General features: G+C 42.0%; 1 protein-coding gene across 1 annotated transcript; it reads left to right on the forward strand.

The window, feature by feature from the left end:
• The first annotated feature begins 231 nt into the window (after nucleotides 1–231).
• c18h3orf62 (chromosome 18 C3orf62 homolog) lies at nucleotides 232–8,654 on the forward strand. The gene is made up of 3 exons (XM_033037365.1): nucleotides 232–644; nucleotides 2,493–2,596; nucleotides 8,401–8,654. The coding sequence occupies exons 1-3, from the start codon at nucleotides 232–234 to the stop codon at nucleotides 8,652–8,654; spliced, it is 771 nt and encodes a 256-aa protein (XP_032893256.1).
• The last annotated feature ends 10,865 nt before the right edge of the window (nucleotides 8,655–19,519 follow it).

The raw sequence follows: 19,519 nt of genomic DNA on the forward strand, positions 1-19,519 counted from the left end.
TAATGGAAGTTTGAAAATCAGAGTTGATAATAAGAGAAAATTTACAATAGTCCATACCATTGCGAACATTCTATGGTAAGGCGATAGTTTTTGTTTGTGCCAATTACTATTTTAACAATCAATATAATTTTTAAATAAATAATTCACTGTAGTTTCATTTTACTCCTGTGCATCTTTTTAATGTTATGTAGCAATCCAGATTTTATGTTTTTTTTCATGCAGGTAAATAAAATGTCTGAGAAACTGAGGCAGTGCAGGGAAGACCTAGCAGCAGCTCTGGATCGAGCCATGGAGGACAATATTGTATCTCCTATGTTCTCTTCAGACCCTGAGTGGCTTGAATCAGTGAGGTTACTGGAACCAGATAGTGCATTCATTAACCATTCCTTTGCGAGAATGTATCCATCGTTCAGTTCTCCACATCTCACCCAACCAGTTCTCCAAGTATTACCTGAGAGAGGACCATATTACTGTGTGCCAGCAGAACTTGCGTTGATGGATTGCAATAATATTTCATTCAAAGTAAAGCGGCTTGTCTTTGGAAATGCAGAAAGCTTTGTCATGAATACCAATATTCCAGTGCGAGATGGTCCCTTTGAGAATTGTTGTGAGAGCACGGACAATTTTTCACAAGAATATATCAGGTACTTAATAACATCTACAAACTCTAACTTTCTGTCGCCATGTATATGACTTCCTTTAAATATTGCTCCTTGCATGCAGAAAGACGTCTCAAATCGATCTTGAAGGGGAAAAGGCAAACAAAAACAAAATAACTAGTTAAAAAAATGAAAGATTCTGCTGGGGAGGTCTTTGAGAGTGAGGGAGCTGACAAGATTTATAAATATATCTTAGATGATTTCAGTGGGCACAATTATAGTAAGTAATAGATGTCACGGAGAAGTGAAGGAAACAATGAGAATGCTGTGTATTGAGGGTCGTATGTGTGTGTGCCAACCGTAAAACAAAAGAAGGAAATAGTGAATGCTAGTTACAATAGGTGAGGAAATTAGGAGATTTGAAAATGGGCTATTGCAAAATCGACATGCTAACGCATGAGTGTAAGAAAAGCTGAGACTCTTCAATCCATAAGTGTCAAGTTTTGCTTTCTTTTTTGTTCTAGCTTTTCAAAAATTGGGATGGGGGTGAGCTGGGACAGAATTGGGGAAAGTCAAACCTTGAAGTGATGAAAGCATGGAGTAGGATTCATCAGTGGAAAGGGTAGACCTGGGCAATATCATGGAGACAAAATAAAGCAAACTTGGTAAGTAGTAGAAAAGTTGAAAACGGAGTCAAATTCATTGCCAATATCTATAAATCAAGATTAAGAGGCCCAAAACTAGACAAAAGACAAACTGAAGGTCCCTAATTTTGCTTTAGTAAAAGGAGATTTTTTTCTCATGCAACACTCATAATCAGAGGAGCAATTTGAAAGTCGTGTCTGCAGTTCCACATGACTGTGAACGATGACATGCTTCCAGTCTGGTTTTGTGGATTCTGGTGTTGCAAATGATGGCAATGTGGGAACCACAGACTCTTCTACAGATGAGGTAGAAAATGGCAGATGGGGATTGATGTTGCTGTGCTCCTTATACTCCTTACACTGGGCTTTGTGTGCACCTGATGCATGGCCTCAGAGTTCTCACCACCATCCCAAATGCTTCTTATTCATCTTGAGTGGTCAATGGTCAGGTTCCCAGTATTTGATGGGGATGGTGCACTTTTAAGAAAACCTTTGATTGCATCTTTTAATATATGTGAGTATGTGTATATATACACACTGAACTTTTATTTTTCTCTCTCTCGTTTATCATATTATTTACAGTGTACTATGTTTACATATTCTGTTGCGCTGCAGCAAGTAAGAATTTAATTGTTCTATCTGGGACATATGACAATAAAACACTCTTGACTCTAATCTTTTTCTCTGTCCTCATCATAGAAATGTACAGCACAAAAAGGTACCCTTTTGGTCCTTCTCATCTATGCTAACCATGATGCCTTTCTACACTAATCCCATTTAATTTCATGAATCTCTGTGCCTTTCCTATCCAAGTACCTATCCATGGTAATTTTCTCCCATGACAGAATTCAGAATAGAGTGTGAATTTTGGAAATCTGGTGCCAGACACACATGTGAACGCTAAGTCCACAATGCTCAGCAATGTTCAAAAGGAAACCATGTAGATAGTTAAAATAGATTAGGATACAGAACACCAGTGATAGCTGTAATTAAATGAGCTAAAGTTAACTGGCAACAAATGGGTCAAATCAGAAGGGAAAAAACGGGAAATTGCAAGATTGGGGAGATGAGGATGAACTGGACAACAGTATGAAGGCCTATAGAGGTTTATTGGATAAAGCACAATGCCATGGTCATTATATAACTTGGGATTTAAATTAGTATAAATTATCAGCATGGTAAAAGTCAAATTTGAAGATGTCAAAAAAGCAGTATTGTTTTGATTAATGTATTTTCCATTTCTCAAAAGTTCCTCACAAGAAACCAACAATTATGCATGTCCAGAAACACAGGGAAATAATCCATCAAACAATTCTTGTGAAGAACTGACAAAGAATCTTCTAGAAGTAATAGGTAATATTGCACAACTACTTATTTGGAAAAAAAACATTTCTTTTGGAACTCGTTTGTTCTCCATTTTAGTTACGGTATCAATATTGGTGTTTGCAACTCTTAAAGTACCCAACCATGTGTTGTGGGGATGGTCAAAGCTATTTTGCCAAAGAAGGGGGAGAGGGAAATAGCAATGAAAAGAAGAAAATGGCACCCAAAGGATAGGAGGAGATAAATAGCACAAGAATAAATAAGAAGTGTTTACGTTAGACTAGCCTAAAAGTGAATATAGAAAGATCTTAAGTTAGTTTGTAGTATATATACATGAACAGAATAAACTTTGTTGCAGGCTCAATTAACATAGAATTAAAGTGTGGCAATGAGAAATATTGTTAAAAGGAGTAAGATTGGGTTTTAAATGTTGCTGAATATGAAGTCCATGTATGTCCCCTCTGATAAAATATTCTGTGCTGCTATTTGAAGCAGTGTTTTATCCCCTTTTGTTTTGACCAATATTTATCTCTCAATTAACATCACTAAAATAAAACATTAATTGTTGTGGGGCTTTGAAACAGCCGCTGAGTTTCCTGCGTTACAATAATGAATAAATGTTTCATTAAAAATATCAGTTGTAAAATATGATGCACAGATCAAATCCAGAGTTGTTTAAAACTATCAAAGTGTTATGGACTTTACTTGAAACATATAAAAATTGCAAAAAGACAGGTGAGTTGACAGTGTTGATATGAGTATAAGTATAATCTAATGGCAATTATGGAGACATGGTTGTAAAGTAACCAGGAGTGGGTGCTCAGTATTTCAGGTTGTAGGATTTCAAAAATGAACAAGCCAATATAGAAATAAAGCAGTTAATCAAAGAAGGTATCAGAGTCATGATATAAAGGCAGTGGATAGTAGTGTAGACTCAGGAGATCATGAATAGCAGGGAAAAGAGGACATATGTGGGTGTAGTCAATCGGCCCCGAAATTGTGTTTTCCCAATAGGGTGGAACATAAATAGGAAAATATCTAGGCCATGTTTGAAGGGAACTGCCGTTGTCATGGGAGATTGTAATCTACATATGACTGGATGAACCAAACTGGCAAAGATATCGTAGATTAATTTATGGAGTGTGTCAGGGATTGCTTACTAGAAAATACGTTACAGAACCTACTCGGGAACAGGCTATTTTAGACTCAGCCATGACAAATGAAGAAGGATTAATAAGAGAACTTGGTTAAAGATTCTAGGAGATAGTGACCAGAATATGTGAGAATTCGAAATGCAGTTTGAGGATGAACACCACAGCACTGGAACCACTATCTTCAACTTAAATAATGGTACGAAGTTGGAAAACTCTAAGGTGTTCAAGGAAAATAAGCTAAATGACAGGTCGGTAGACAAATGATGAAATATATTCAGACAGCTGGTCAGCAGGAGTTCATCCCAATTAGACAGGTATTCCATCAGAAGGAGGTAAAATCTATGGTTAACAAAAGAGATTTAAAGAGATGTTAAATTGAAAAGTAGGGCATACAAAGTGGTAATGATTAATGTAATGAGAACTGGGAAGTGAAAGACTAATCAGCTAAATAAGAAGGGAGAAAAGTGATTTTGAGAGAAAACGTGCATGTAATATTGAAACAAAGAGTCCAGGTATTAGGGACTAGAGCTCAGGAAGGCACTTTGATCAGCATGCACATGTTGGACTGTACTGTATGACTATATTTTATGAGTTTCTGTAGATATATACTGTAAAGAGGAAGGTGGCAGCTAAGGAAGGTGTAGGAGCTCGAGAGAATGAGGATGATGAATTAATAATGGGAAACAAAGAAATGTCAGATATAATAAATCATTCCTATGGAAGACACTTGAAATCTCCTTTAGATAACAAATGGGCTAATTTCAAATAATAGGGAGTAACGTGTAAAGGTCATGGGGATAGAGTATTAGAGAAACTGATGGGGCTAAAGTTGGACAAATAGCCAGGATCTGAACACAGTTTTAAAGGAAGTGGTTGCAAAGATAGTTTTTTTAACTCATTAAATTCCACTTGGGAGAGAGTACATTGGATCAAACTCCTACTCTATCAAACCGCAATGCAGGTCTTCCTTAGATTTCTAATATTTGCTGTGGTTTTAATGTGCAGCACAGAAATAGGCGCTTTGGCCTGCAGAATCCACTCTGACCATCAAATATCTACTTACCCTAATCCTCTTATCCTATTATATACCCATCCCCAACAACTACCCTTAGATTCTACCATTCACCTAGACACTAGAGGCAATTCAGTAGCCAATTAAGCTACCAACCCATAACGTTAGTTAGTTTAGTTTAATGTCACGTGTACGTAGGTACAGTGAAAAGCTTTTGTTGCGTGCTAACCAGTCAACGGAAAGACTATACATAATTACATCGAGCCATCTACAGTGTCATCATCATCATCGGCGGTCACTCGAAACGAGTATGACTGTCCTCTCCTCTCCATAGGGTCGTCTACTTGTGGGTCTGCAGATGCCTGTAGAGGCCGATCCGCGATCCACACACCTTGGTGCAACGTGGGCAGTGGAGACTGGCGGTGGTTGGTAGTCGTCGAACCCCCTTCTCACTCTCCTTACAGTGCTGTTGCTTTGTCTCTGTGACACGGCGTAGATCCATTTTGTGAAGCGCAGCTCCTTCCTGCACAGATTTCCTCCAGGAGCCCCTGCCCAGTGCAATGTGCTCCCAGTTGATTGATGTGATGTGGAATTTCTTCAGACTGTTCTTGAAGATGTCCTTGAAGCGTTTATTTGGCCCGCTGGGGGCTCGCTGACCTTCCTTTAATTGAGAGTACAGGATTTGTTTCGGGAGACGTGTGTTGGACATGCGGATGACATGGCTAGTCCATCGAAGTTGGTGCTGCATTATTGTGGTGGTGATGCTGGTCATGTTGGCTTCCTCCAAAACGCTGATGTTGGTGCGTTTGTCCTCCCAGCTGAACCTCAGAATCTTTCATAAGGATCTTTGATTGTATTGTTCCAGGGCTCTCAAGTGCCTGCTGTAGGTGGTCCATGACTCGGCTCCATACAACAGGGTGGAAAGGACAACGGCTCTGTAGACCAGCAGTTTTGTTTGAGCCTTTAGGTCTCGGTCTTCAAAGACTCTTTTCCTGAGTCTGGCAGGCTGGCACAACTCAGGCGATGGTTGACCTCAGAGTCAATGTCAGCTTTCGAGGAAAGAATGCTGCCAAGGTAGGGGAAGTGGTCAACATTTTCAAGAGTGGTGTCGTCCACTTTTATAGTGGGTTGGGTAGACGGCTGGTTGGGTGGAGGTTGATGTAGGACCTGGTTCGTCTTGATATTTAAGGCTAGGCCCATGGCTGTATGTCTTGCCCTGAAGATCTTCTGCAGAGTGTGCTGCAATGGCACAGTCGTCCGCATACTGAAGCTCCGTGATGGCGGTGTTACTAACTTTGCTCTTGGCTTTCAACCTATTAAGGTTGAAGAGCCCACCGTCAGTTCTGTGACATACAATGACATAGTCAATGAGATGCCACTGTTTGAAGCGTGGGTGTCTCCAAGATGCCCTTAGTTTGTTTTTCTGGAGAAAGAGGGTGTTAGTGATGATCAGGTCGGGCTGAGCACTTTTGCTGAGAAGCAGAGCTCCATTGGAGTTGATGTTCTTGATGCCTTCCTTTCTTATGGTACCCTTCCAGAGGTGTTGGTCCCGGCCGACCCTGGCATTGAAGTCTTCTAGGAGAATAATCTTATCCTCCCTGGGGATATTAGACAGTGTCTCGTCCAAGCAGGCATAGAAGATCTCTTTTACTTCCTCTTCAGAGACTAAAGTAGGGGCATAGGCACTCACAACTGTTGCCATCTGGTTGTTGGCAAGCGCCAGACGGATGGTCATGACACGCTCACTGATTTCCACAGGAAGTTCAGAGAGGTGGCTGATGAGCTGGTTCCTGATGGCAAACCCAACACCATGGGTCCTGGGCTCATCAGCAGCTTTTCCTTTCCAGAAGAAAGTGTAGCCACCCTTCTCCTCCTTCAGTTGTCCTTTGTCTGTCTGCCGGGTTTCAGAAAGGGCAGCTATGTCAATCTGGAATCTTCTCAGTTCTCTTGCGATGATCTGGTCTGTTACTGGTTGCACTATCCATCAATGTGCGTACATTCCATGCTCCAAAGTTCATATTCATATTTCTGTGTTTCTGACTGCATGTGGCAATACCTCTAGACGCGGTAATCCAGTCGGTAAGTTTGAGGCAGGCTATTTTTAGGGCACCTTTTCTAGCCCTTTCCCTAAGTGGGGTGAGCAGAGTGGATCCTAAAGAGGACAGCTCAGTCGTGGGTGCAGCTGCCGAAGGGCTCTTCTGCCTCGTTCCAACGAGGTCAATCCAGCGACTGAATCTAGCACCCACTGCCTGATGTGCCAGGTCATGACTAGGGGCTTCTTGATCTCACAATCCTGCCCCCGTCGCCACTTGCTGATCGTCATAGGACTTAATCCAGGGTGTTAGGTGGATTCCCTATTTGGAGGACGCCTGTGCGTGACTTCGTTTAATGTGGGGAGACTGGTGCACAGACAGTCACCACATGGATCTGGGTCAGGATCCAGTGGCATGGAGTCCAAGATGACCGGAAACCCTTTTCTGCTGCAGCGTTCATCCGCGTTCCCAGTCGTTGTGACGCTCCACGAAAGTGTGCCATCATCCTCCACCTGTTCCACTGTTGAGGTCTTGGTTGGATTGCTCTTTATCAGAGACCTCCCCCTCGACCTTACCTCCATGGGTGGCCCTACCAGGAGCATTGCTCCAGACGGCATCGCTCTCAGGATCTCAGGACCACACAAGCATCTCGACCAAGACAAGGTGACAATCCATGGAGAAAAATCCACAGTGTACAGATATAGGATAATGGGAATAACGTATAGCGCAAAATAAAGTTCAGTGAAATCTGATTAAAGATAGCCCATGGGACTCCAATGTGGTAGATAGTAGCTCAAGACCACTCCCTAGTTTAGTTTAAAGATACAGCGCGGAAACAGGCCCACCGGGTCCGCACTGACCAGCGATCCTCGAAAGATCCAAGAAAGATAGACTTGGCTATCCCTCAGTACAGCACATCAACACTACCCTATACCCGCTAGGGACAATTTACACTTACAGCAAGCCAATTTACCTACATACCTGTACTTTTTTGTAGTGGGACGAAACCAAAGATTTCAGAGAAAACACGCGGTCACGTGAGAATATACAAACTCCGTACAGACAGCACCCATAGTTGGGATTAAACCTGGGTCTCCGGTACTGCAAACGCTGCCAGGCAGCAACTTTACCACTGCACCACCGTGCCGACCTATTGATAGGATGGTTCAGTTGCCTGATAGCAGCTGGGAAGAAACTGCCCCTGAATCTAGAGGTGTGCATTTTCACACTTCTGTACCACTTGCCTGCTGGGAGAGGGAAGAAGAGGGAGTCACTGGGTGAGACTGTTCCTTGATTAGGCAACGTGAAGTGTAGATGGAGTCAATGGAAAAAGGTTGGTTTGTGTGATGGTCTGGGCTACATCAATAACTCTCATTGGATGAAACCCATGCAGTTGCAAAAGAAAATGCAAACCATATAGCATGGAAACCAGATTGGTGGCAATTTAACAAGATGCACCACCTTGCTGCCAATCTAATTATTCTACACAAATTAACCCCTTCAATTTTATATGATTACTTTATACTTAATAACTTCCATTTAAAATTGTGAAATTATTATAGCAATTTGAAAAATTGCTTTGCAGATATTTAAGCAGGCAGCTTTGATAACGTTTTGCCATTGTGTTTTATGAAGAGAGCACCAGTATTCGAACGCTCGAGGCATTGGCAGGAAAACTGGAACCTTTGAGTGAATCTTGTCCATCCCTTTCTCAATCTGCTGGATCAGTTTCTGCAGAAGACACTGTAGCCCTTTTCTTTGCTGATCCACCCTGTAGCCCAATAAATAAAGAACCACACACTGGGAAATATAGACTCTCAGATGATGACAACTTGATTAATATTGTCCTGGACATGGAAGAGGATTACAACATATTGAAAAAAGTGTAGGTAGATAGATAAGATTAAGTAATATGGAGAAACACATAATGCTGAGCACATTTTGGAACCAAATTTGACTGGTCTATCTTGCAACTTGCAACATATCTTTACCTGCATTTTAAGCAAGAACATCCAATGATAGATACAAATAAATTCCTGAAGCAATTGTCTCTGGACTACTGGAGCCAAACCACACTTTGATGAGGACCAGTAAAAAGTTCTACATGCAAGTCTGAATGCAAAACACAGCAAGCAGCTAACCTAAAAAACTTTAGTTCAGCTGGAATTCCTCCATCGCAACCATACTTAGATTTTTTTTGGCTGGCTATTGGTTTGATCTTCAGAATACATGTATTCTTGATTACAGTCCAATACAAAATAAATGCCTTCCCTTCCAGTTTGTGTGCAGAATGTTGCTGTCAAATTAACTCTCACTGAAGATTTACAAAAGCTCTTGTCATAAATTATCCAATAGGCCCGAATTACTATACTTGGTATGTTGACCAGTTGAACAAGATAAGTGGGAAGGTGCAATTTTTAACAAGTCCTGACTAAAAAGGACATTATATATTTAAAATAATGACAATGTATTAAGTCATATATGCATTAAAGGTCATGCAATTTATTCCAATGAAAACATATCTGTTAAATGGTTATATATGATAAATGAATTATTCTTCTGTAATAAACAATGTTGTTTGAATATGTGAGAAATTATTCGAGGTTGCTTCCCACTTGCAGACTTAATATTCTCATCCTGAGAACACACATTCAGCTGAGGGTAGGACCATAGTTCATATGATCTTCAATATGCAATGCAGTTAGTTGTTAAAAGGTTACACTAACAGCAACTCCCAAAACTAATGATCTTTAGAACCAAGAGAACAAAGTAGTATAATGCATGATAATGATATCTCCTGTGGGTTCCCCTAAAAGTCTTACATCATTCTGCCTTGAAAACATATTATTGTTCCTTCATTGGAAATATGTATAAAACGTAGAAATAATTACCCAACAGAATTGTGGGAGGTATACAAAATTGCTGGGGAAACTCAGCCTGAAGAAGGGTTTCGGCCCGAAACGTCGCCTATTTCCTTCGCTCCATAGATGCTGCTGCACCCGCTGAGTTTCCCCAGCAATTTTGTGTACCTTCGATATTCCAGCATCTGCAGTTCCCTTTTGAACAGAATTGTGGGAGTACCTTCATTGGAGATACAGATGTTTCTCTAGAAGATGGCTCACCACCACCTCAGAGACAATTAGGAAAGACAATCGAGGCTAGTTTTCACAGAGAAACCCACATCCCATACATGTATCCAATAAATATACACCTAAGATTTTACATCCATGCAAGATCAACTCTCTGGTAGAAATGGCCTGATTTTATGAACTCGTATTTCCCGGCAATGAAGATGCTATTTTTTACACAAAAATAAGGCATGAAAATTAACCTGCATCTTGGAGGCCGAAGGTTAGGTTGTTAGCCAAGAAAGATAGACTTGGCTATCCCTCAGCACAGCAACATCAAGAACGATGTTGCTGTACTGAGGGATAGCCAAATCTATCCCTCATTGCTGGCAGCTGATGGGAAGTGACTGTAAAGTGGGAAGCGGCTGTAAAAGGACAGCTCCGTTGGGGGGGGGAGAGTTCCTTTCACAGCGTGTGGGGAGTCTGGCCCAGGGAGGGATTAGCTTGGATGGCTGCGAGCGGCCGGCGGTACCGGACAGTGGAACTGGCCGCCACCTCAGCGCCTTCTTCCGGCCGGCCCACCAGTTGGCGGTGGTGGTTGGCGATAGCTACTGGGCGGAAGGCTGGCTGCTCCGTCCCAGGCTCGCTCTCTTCCTCCCTCTTTCTACTATGTCCCGGGGCAGGCGACCTGGGAACTGCAGCTAGTCCTGGGGCTTGCAGGCGACCTGGGAACTGCAGCTAGTCCTGGGGCTTGCAGGCGATCTGGGAACTGCACCTAGTCCTGGGTGAACTGCGAGCGGCTGCCGGGGCCGGACAGCGGAACCGGCCGCCACCTCAGCACCTTCTGCCAGTCCGCCCGCCAGCCAGCCACGGTGTCCTTCGGCAACTGGTGGAGGTAGTGGTTGACGGGTAGCTACTGGACGGAAGGCTGGCTGCTCCATCCCGGGCTCGCTCTCTCTCTCTCTCTCTCTATCACTACTAGTCCCTGGGCGCTACAGCCAGTCCCGGGGCAGGTGACATGGGAACTGCAGCTCGTCCCGGGGACACGAGGGATCTGGGAACTGAAGCCAGTCCCGGGGCATGCAGGCGATGTTGCCGACCCCTGGGCTAAACCAAATCATTGATCCTGTCCCGCTATCCTTTTTTCAAAATTTAGCAACCTAATTTGTGGGTGCGTCTTTGACGCAGGTGGGTCTTCATTGCCTGGAAATACGGTAGTTAAATTGATGAGAGTTTTATGTCATAAAAGATTTATTCACAATATTTCATTCAGATTATGTAATTGCAGGTTAGACTTTTACAGACTGCATCAAGTACTCTTTGCTTCAAATGATTTCAAAAAGCACCATCATGTTATAAAATGCCTAACAGCAATGCATAAGGATGAAGTCCATTAATTTCAGCGGTGAGCCCTTTTTCTGGCAGGGCTTGCACATCTCTCTCCTTTTCGTTTCATATTTTTGGATTTCTAAAGAGAGGAATCAGAGCTCTTAAATAAGCAAAAAAAACAACAAACCTCAGTTCTACTATTTTTTTACTATGATAGTTGTATGATGTTATAACTTAATATTTTACAACTATGTAATTTTGACTAATCCTAAATGAGTGAAGCCACCTTAAATATGATTACCTCAAAAGTTACCAGATTGTTGTAAAAAACAATTTGGTTCATTGATCCCTTTCAGGGGGAGAAAAAATACCATCAGTCTAGCCCTTTGTGATTCCAGACCCACCCATGTGGTTGACTCTTAAATGCCCTCTGCAATGGCTAAGCAAGTGACTCAGTTGTGCCATTACTATTACATTCAGACAGAAGAAGCATAAAGTAGATAGACACAAAATGCTAGAGTAATTCAGCGGGTCAGGCAGCATATATGGAGAAAAGGAATGGGTAATGTTTTGGATCGAGACTCTTCATCTGGCAGCCTGATCTAGGGTCTCGACCCAAAACGTCACCTATTCCTGTTCCCTAGAGATCTAGAAACCCACTGAGTTACTCCAGCATTTTGTGTCTGTCTTCATTGTAAACCAGCATCTGCAGTTCCTTCTGACACAAGAATAAAACTGTATGGAGCACCTGGTTATGAAATCAACTCGACTGGCAGCCCAGCTGACCTTTCAAAGTCCTCACAAATTAGGGTGGCTAGAGTCTACATTGGGAGACCCTTCCCAGAGATTCAAAAATAACTCTCCCACCGTGGGTGGCGCGGTGATAGAGTTGCTGCCTTGCAGCGGTGGAGACCCGGGTTCGATCTAGTCTATGGGTGCTGTCTGTATTGTATGTTCTCCCCATGACCGCATAGGTTTTCTCCAAGATCTTCCATTTCCTCCCACACTCCATAGACATACAGGTTTGTCGGTGAAATGGCTTGGGTTTGTATACTTGGTATAAGTGTAAATTGACCCTAGTGTGTGTAGGCTTGTGTTAATGTGCAGGGATTGCTGTACGGTGCGGACTCTGTGGGCTGAAAGGCCTGTATCCGTAATGTATCTCTAAACTAAACTAAACAAAAAATAATAATCAAGCGACACAGAATCATACCTGAGCCAATCTGTCAGATACCATCACAATCCCTCAGTATATCTTGTCCCATGGGCAGATCAGATCCGTGGAATAGGAGTCCGTGATCAGCAGCGGGTAGAGAGTGAAGCAAAATGAGGGATGAACCTACTTAACACTTGGCCTCAACCAATCTACCTCTCGCGGATTGACACATCTGTCCACAACAGCCCTGTTCGAAGTAACCAGTGTACATTCCTTGCGGAAACAAAGTCCTATCTTCACATTGAGCACATCCTCCATCATGTTGTCTGGTTTGCAAGAGAATGGGGTTAGGAGGAAGAGATAGATCAGCCATGATTGAATGGCGGAGTAGACTTGATGGGCCAAATGATCTAATTCTACTAATGACCTAATAGACTTAGAAAACTGTGCAACTGTAAAACATTATGAACCACCAGCAGTGCAGAAATGTACTTCACCACTACCTAACCACATGAACTGGCATATCTCTCATCCTATCTTTACTACAAAACCAGAGAATCAATCCTAGCTCAAAGAGGAATGCAGAAGAGCATGCTTGGACTAGCACGAGCAATACCAAGAATGAAGAGATGGTGGACTAGTGAAGCTAAAACATAGACGCTACATACGATCTAAACTGCAAAAAATTACATGCAGTAGCAAGACCTAAGCTGTCTCACAACCTGAAATCAAGATTGAAGACCTGAAATGCTGTCATATCTGATTGACAATGTTGGTGGGTAACATAAATAATAGGAGGAGGAGAGTCCAAATACGCCCCCATCAATGTTAGAAGTCCCCAGCATAAGAGCAAAATGCAAAAAAGGATTCACTAGGTTGTTGCCTGGGCTTGTGTGCTTGAGTTATAGGGAGAGGTTGGATAGACTGGAACTTTTTTTAGTGCATGGGTGGCTGAGGGGTTACCTTATTGAACTGTACAAGATCATGAGGGGCACAGATAATATGAACATCCACTGTTTTTTTTCCCCCAGCAGAGAGGCTTCTAAAATCAAGTGGCATTGGCTTAGGGTGAGAGGGGAAAGATTTTAGAGGGATCTCAGGAGCACAATTTTTCCACCTAACGGTTAGGAAGTACCTGGAATGAGCTGGTAGATAAAGCTATAGAAGCAGATACAATTATCATGTTTAAAAGACATTTGGACAGATATGCTGGGCAGATAGGAAAGGCTTAAGTGGGATATGGGCCAAATGGGACTATCCCAGTATGCCAACTTGATTGGTGTGGACAAGGTGGGCCCAAGGGTGTCAGAGATTATGGGGAGAAGGCAGGAGAATGGGGTTAGGAGGAAGAGATAGATCAGCCATGATTGAATGGCGGAGTAGACTTGATGGGCCAAATGACCTAATTCTACTCCTATCATATAGGATCATATAAAAGGACCTGTTTCTGTGCTGTTAGCTCTATGACTTTCAGTGCCAGAGACAAGGAAGCATTTACAACTGTGTTCAATGATTTACCTTCCCTTCTTTCTGTCAGATAAGTCTGTCTGTAGTCAGTTCAAATCACACCACATAATATAAAGAAATGGATGAGCACAAGATGCAGTAAATATTATAGCATTAATCAACATCCCAACTGTAGTCCTGAAGACTGATTCGCCAGAATAAGATGCACCACTACCAAACAATTTCATTACAATTACAAGGCTGCCATCTACCCAACAATATTGAAAATTGCCCAGGTATATCATGCTCACAATAAAACAAGACAAATGCAACTGGCACTTTAAGATGTATGGGATCGATGGTGACTTGGTAGCTTGGATTCAAGACTGACACCAAAGAACCAGGGGCTAATGGTGGAAAGAGTGTTTTTCTTGCATTCCACAGGAAGCAGTGCTGGGACTTATTTATGAAATACATGAATGTCTTGAGGAATGGACAACAATATAAATTGGTTAGTAAGTTTGCAGTCAACACCAACATTAGTGGAGTTGCAGACAGTGAAGAGGGCTGCCAAAGGATACAGCAGCATCCAGATAATTTACAGATATGGGCAGAGAAATTGCAGATGGAGTTTAATCCAGGCAAGCATAAGATATTGCTTTTGGAATGGTGTAATAATTATGGAAGGTCAAATGTAAAGATAACATGTACTGTTAATGATGGCAGGAGTTTAATGGCATTGAAATACAGCAGGATCTGGGACCAAGTCATTAGCTGCCTGAAAATGACAACACAAGTAGATAGAGTCTCAAAGAAAACATACGGTTATGTTTGCCTTAATTTGTTGCAGCATTGTGCATCAGCGTCAAGATGTCATGTTGGAGCTTTATAAAATGTTGTTTTGGCTGCATTTGGAATATTATGTGCAGTTCAGGTTGCCCCATTACAGGAAGTAGGCTTTGAAGAATGTACAGAGGTTTACCAAGATGCTGTCTGGATTTAGCTTTAAGAAAAGGTTGGACAAACTTGGATGTTTATTCTGGATCATTGGAAGCTGAGGGTAGACTAAATAAAAGTTAAAAAAATTATAAGAGACATAAATATTGTTGTCAGTGAAAATCTTATTCCCAGAGTGGAAATGTCAAATACTAAAGGGCAAAGCTTTAAGGTGAGCTTTAAAGGACAAGTTTTATACACAAAGAAAGGTAGGTGCCTTGAAGGCATTGCCAGGAGTGATGGTTGAAGCAGGTAATACAGTGGTGTTTAAGTTTTTAGATGGACACATGAATATCCAATGAATAGAGGAATATGGGTCATGTGCAAGCAGTAGAGGTTTGTTTAATTTGGCATCCTGACATCAGACATCACGGGCCAAAGGGTCTGTTTGTGTGATATACTGTGTTGTATTCTATATTTTAAAGGATGTGATAGAGGTTGATACAATGGAACTGTTGAGAAAGCATTTGGTACTTGATAGAAATGGAGATGTGGGATACGGATCCAATCCAGGTGATTGGGCTTAGCATTGATGGGGATCATGGTGGGAATGGTCCACGTGGGCCAAAGGTCTATTTCTGTGCTGGTACAATTTTGTGATTCCAAATACCATCCAAACAGCCTACTCTCAATCAATCACCACATGGCTGGCTATCAAGCATCAATTAGTCATCAATAATCTGCTTACCAATGGCCAGTTTGGATTTCACCACAACTACTCAGTTCCAGACCTCATCGCAAACTTGATCAAAACCTGGCTGGCAATAAATGCATCAAAGTAGGACTTGATATCTTCTTCTTCTCTGCTTATTGCGTATGGCGTGCACAGCCTAATGTTGTAGGACAACTTGTTCTATTTGATCTTATTTGATTGTGCATGCCGGGTTGATTGCATTCGTCAAAACAGGGCGGACCACGTTGCGATCTTCCACCCCGACATGATATCATGGAGCCATGATGAAAGTGAAGTCAATGGTAAAGTTAAGTGGAAAACACTGCAATGGTTGGAGTGATACCTTGCACAATGGAAGATAATTTTGGATACTGATCACATGTGGTTGAAGTGCACATTGTCAGATTTTAATAAAGGTGATTTTTATACATTTTGGTTTCACCATGTACAGCTGGGTTTATACATAGTTCCCCCCATTTCAGGGCTCCAGAATGATTGGGACACGTCGCTTTGGATGTTTGTAATTGTTCAGATGTGTTTAATTGCCTCAACACCTAGTCTTTCCTCCAGTCTTTCCATCACCTTTGGAAACGTTTATTGCTGTTTATCAACGTGAGGTCCAAAGTTGTGCCAATGAAAGTCAAAGAAGCCATTATGAGACTGAGAAACAAGAATAAAACTGTTAGCGACATCAGCCAAACCTTAGGCTTACCAAAATCAACTGTTTTGGACATCATTAAGAAGAAAGAGCACTGGTGAACTTGCAAATCGCAAAGGGACTGGCAGGCCAAGGAAGACCTCCACAGCTGATGACAGAAGAAATCTCTCTATAATAAAGAAAAAAACCCAAACCCAAACCCAAACCCAAAAAGTCCGACAGATCAGAAACACTCTTCATGAGTCAGGTGTGGATTTGTTAATGACCACTGCCCACAGAAGACTTCATGAACAGAAATACAGAGGCTACACTGCAAGATGCAAACCACTGGTTAGCCGCAAAAATAGGATGGCCAGGTTACAGTTTGCCAAGAAGTACTTAAAAGAGCAACCACAATTCTGGAAAAAGGACTTGTGGACAGGTGAGACGAAGATTTACTTATATCAGAGTGATGGCAAGAGCAAAGTATGGAGGAGAGAAGGAACTACCCAAGATCCAAAGCATACCACCTCATATGTGAAACACGGTGGTGGGCGTGTTATGGCCTGGGCATGTATGGCTGCTGAAAGTACTGGCTCACTTATCTTCATTGATGATACAACTGCTGATGGTAGTAGCATAATGAATTCTGAAGTAGATAGGCACATCTTATCTGCTCAAGTTCAAACAAATACCTCAAAACTCATTGGCCGGTGGTTCATTCTACAGCAAGACAATGATGCCAAAAATACTGATAAAACAACAAAGGAGTTTTTCAAAGATAAAAAATAGCCAAGTCAATCACCCGATCTGAACCCAATTGAGCATGCATTTTATATGCTGAAGAGAAACTTAAAGGGACCAGCCCCCAAAACAAGCATCAGCTAAAGATGGCTACAATACAGGCCTGATACAGCAACTGGTGAGATCCATGAATCACAGACTTCAAGCAGTCATTGCATGCAAAGGATATGCAATAAAATACTAAACATAACTACTTTATTTTACATGACATTGCTGTATCCCAAACATTATGGTGCCCTGAAATGGGGGGACTTTGTATATACACTGCTGGAATTTCTACATGGTGAAACCAAAATGTATAAAAATTGACTTTATTAAAATCTGACAATGTGCACTTTAACCACATGTGATTTTTTTCTATTACAAATCACAAATTGTGTACAGACTACAGAGGCAATTAAATAAATGATGGGTCTTTGTCCCAAACATTATGGAGGGCACTGTAAATGCCGTGGCTTCAAGAGCAGGACAGAGGCTGGTATGCTGTGGCAATTAACTGCCCTTTGCCACTCAAAAATCTTTCCACTACCTACAAAGCACGTGTCAGGAGAATGATGGAAGGCTCCCTGTTTATCTAAGTGACTGCAGCTCCAGCAGCATCAAATGGCTCATTCAGGAGAAGCAGCCCACCTGCAATCCAATACTCAAAATGTAGAAGCAAAGAACTGTAGATGCTGGTTTACAAAAAAAAGACAAAATGCTGGAGTAACTCAGCGGGTCTGAAGAAGGGTCCACGAAATGTCACCTATCCATGTTCTCCAGGGATGCTGCCTATCCCGTTGACCCAGGCACTCTGAATATTCACTCCCTCCTACAATAATGGATGGGATTTATATAGCGCCTTTCTAGAATACTCAAGGCGCTTTACATCGCATTATCCATACACTCCTCAGTCACACTCGGTGGTGGTAAGCTACTTCTGTAGCCACAGCTGCCCTGGGGCAGACTGACGGAAGCGTGGCTGCTAATCTGTTCACCGTTCACCTACGGCCCCTCCGACCACCACCAATCACTCACACACATTCACACACAGGCAAGGGTGGGTGAAGTGTCTTGCCCAAGGACACAACGACAGTATGCACTCCAAGCGGGATTCGAACCGGCTACCTTCCGGTCGCCAGCCGAACACTTAGCCCATTGCGCCATCTGTCGTCTTGTGTCTTGTGTCTTGTTCAATGACTTGTGTCTACTGTGTCTACTCTCCCCAAAACACATTTGGAAACATACTGCTATTTCCTTTGCCATTACTAAGGCTAAATTCTGGAATGCCCTTCTACACAGTGCTGTGTCACCAGAGCCACTGCGACAGTTCAAGACCATACTTATCATCATCTCGTCAAGAGCCATTACGAGTGGGTAATAAATACTGGTTCTGCCAGCAAGCCACAGATCCCCCTCCCCTTAAAAAAAGAAACCTAACAATGGCATTTTTCACAATTAAGATATAAATACTAAATTCACTATGTTATATTTGACTATTGAAGACTATAATATTCACAATGCTATATTAAGAGGAAGATTATTCACAACGTTAAATATGGACCTGTGGAAGAAGAGATTTGATGTCATTCCCAATGTTACCGGTAGGGAAAAAGTTACTGTAACGCTGGAATGGCTCTCCATTTGACGAGACGAGGAATTTCTCAAAGTTCCAAGAGATGTCATTGCGACGGACCGGTTCCCAAATAATATGTTCACGTTTGGTCGTTAAGATGTGTGGTTCATCACACGGCGCTGGCAACTTCTCCTTTAGGAAACGGTAGATTGGATTTGTGTCTGCGCCGTTCACCAATGTCTTTTCAGTTATACAGAAATTCGGCTCAAAGCCTTCACCCGGACGTACATACTTCAAGGCTTTTAGAATCTCATTGTTGGAATTGTTTTCCTACAATATCAATTATAAAACAATGTTACGTTCAAGATAATTGACACCATCCAACCTTTGACATTCACAACTGCACACAATCTTTTCCAGTCGAAGACAGTTACCTGTCCATGTTCTCCACAGATGCTGCCGGACCCGCTGAGTTTAGTTTTGTTTAGAGATGCAACGTGGAAAGCACCGGATCTGTGCCGGCCAAAAATCATTCATATAGAGGGGTTGCACGTAAGGTCATCGGGTCAAAGGGCTTGACGCACGGAGCAGCTCAATCCATGTGGAGGACATGACAGCCTTGGCATACATTGTTAATACATGAAACGCAGTACTTTCTTACCTGTTAAAAACCACTGAAATGGTCAATTTTTGCGCTGTAAATAATTGTGGAAATCGGGGTAACCGCAAGAGACATTTATCCAACAGACTCCCAAATAATAAGGATAAATAATGGTAGAGAGAAGCGACAGGTGAAGGGACAACAACAGCTAAAGTGGTTGGCAAACATTGATAGATATCGTGCAGATATCGAGATTGAAAATATTGGGAATTATCGCGTTTGCTCACTGCATTTCATCAATAGTAAGGTATCATTTGTGTTTTTTCTTGATTCCTTTGGTATCTAAAAAGTTTCAGAAGTGATAAATCTGGCTGTAAAATTCTAAAATCGCCCATGGTTCTCAAGTGGGTTTTTACATGCAAAAAACGCTTCTGAAGCTAAATTTATAATTAAAAAAGTCTCCAGACTTGCGAGTGGTGTGCGGAAAAG

This window comes from Amblyraja radiata, chromosome 18, assembly GCF_010909765.2.
Source record: "Amblyraja radiata isolate CabotCenter1 chromosome 18, sAmbRad1.1.pri, whole genome shotgun sequence".
NCBI lineage: Eukaryota > Metazoa > Chordata > Chondrichthyes > Rajiformes > Rajidae > Amblyraja > Amblyraja radiata.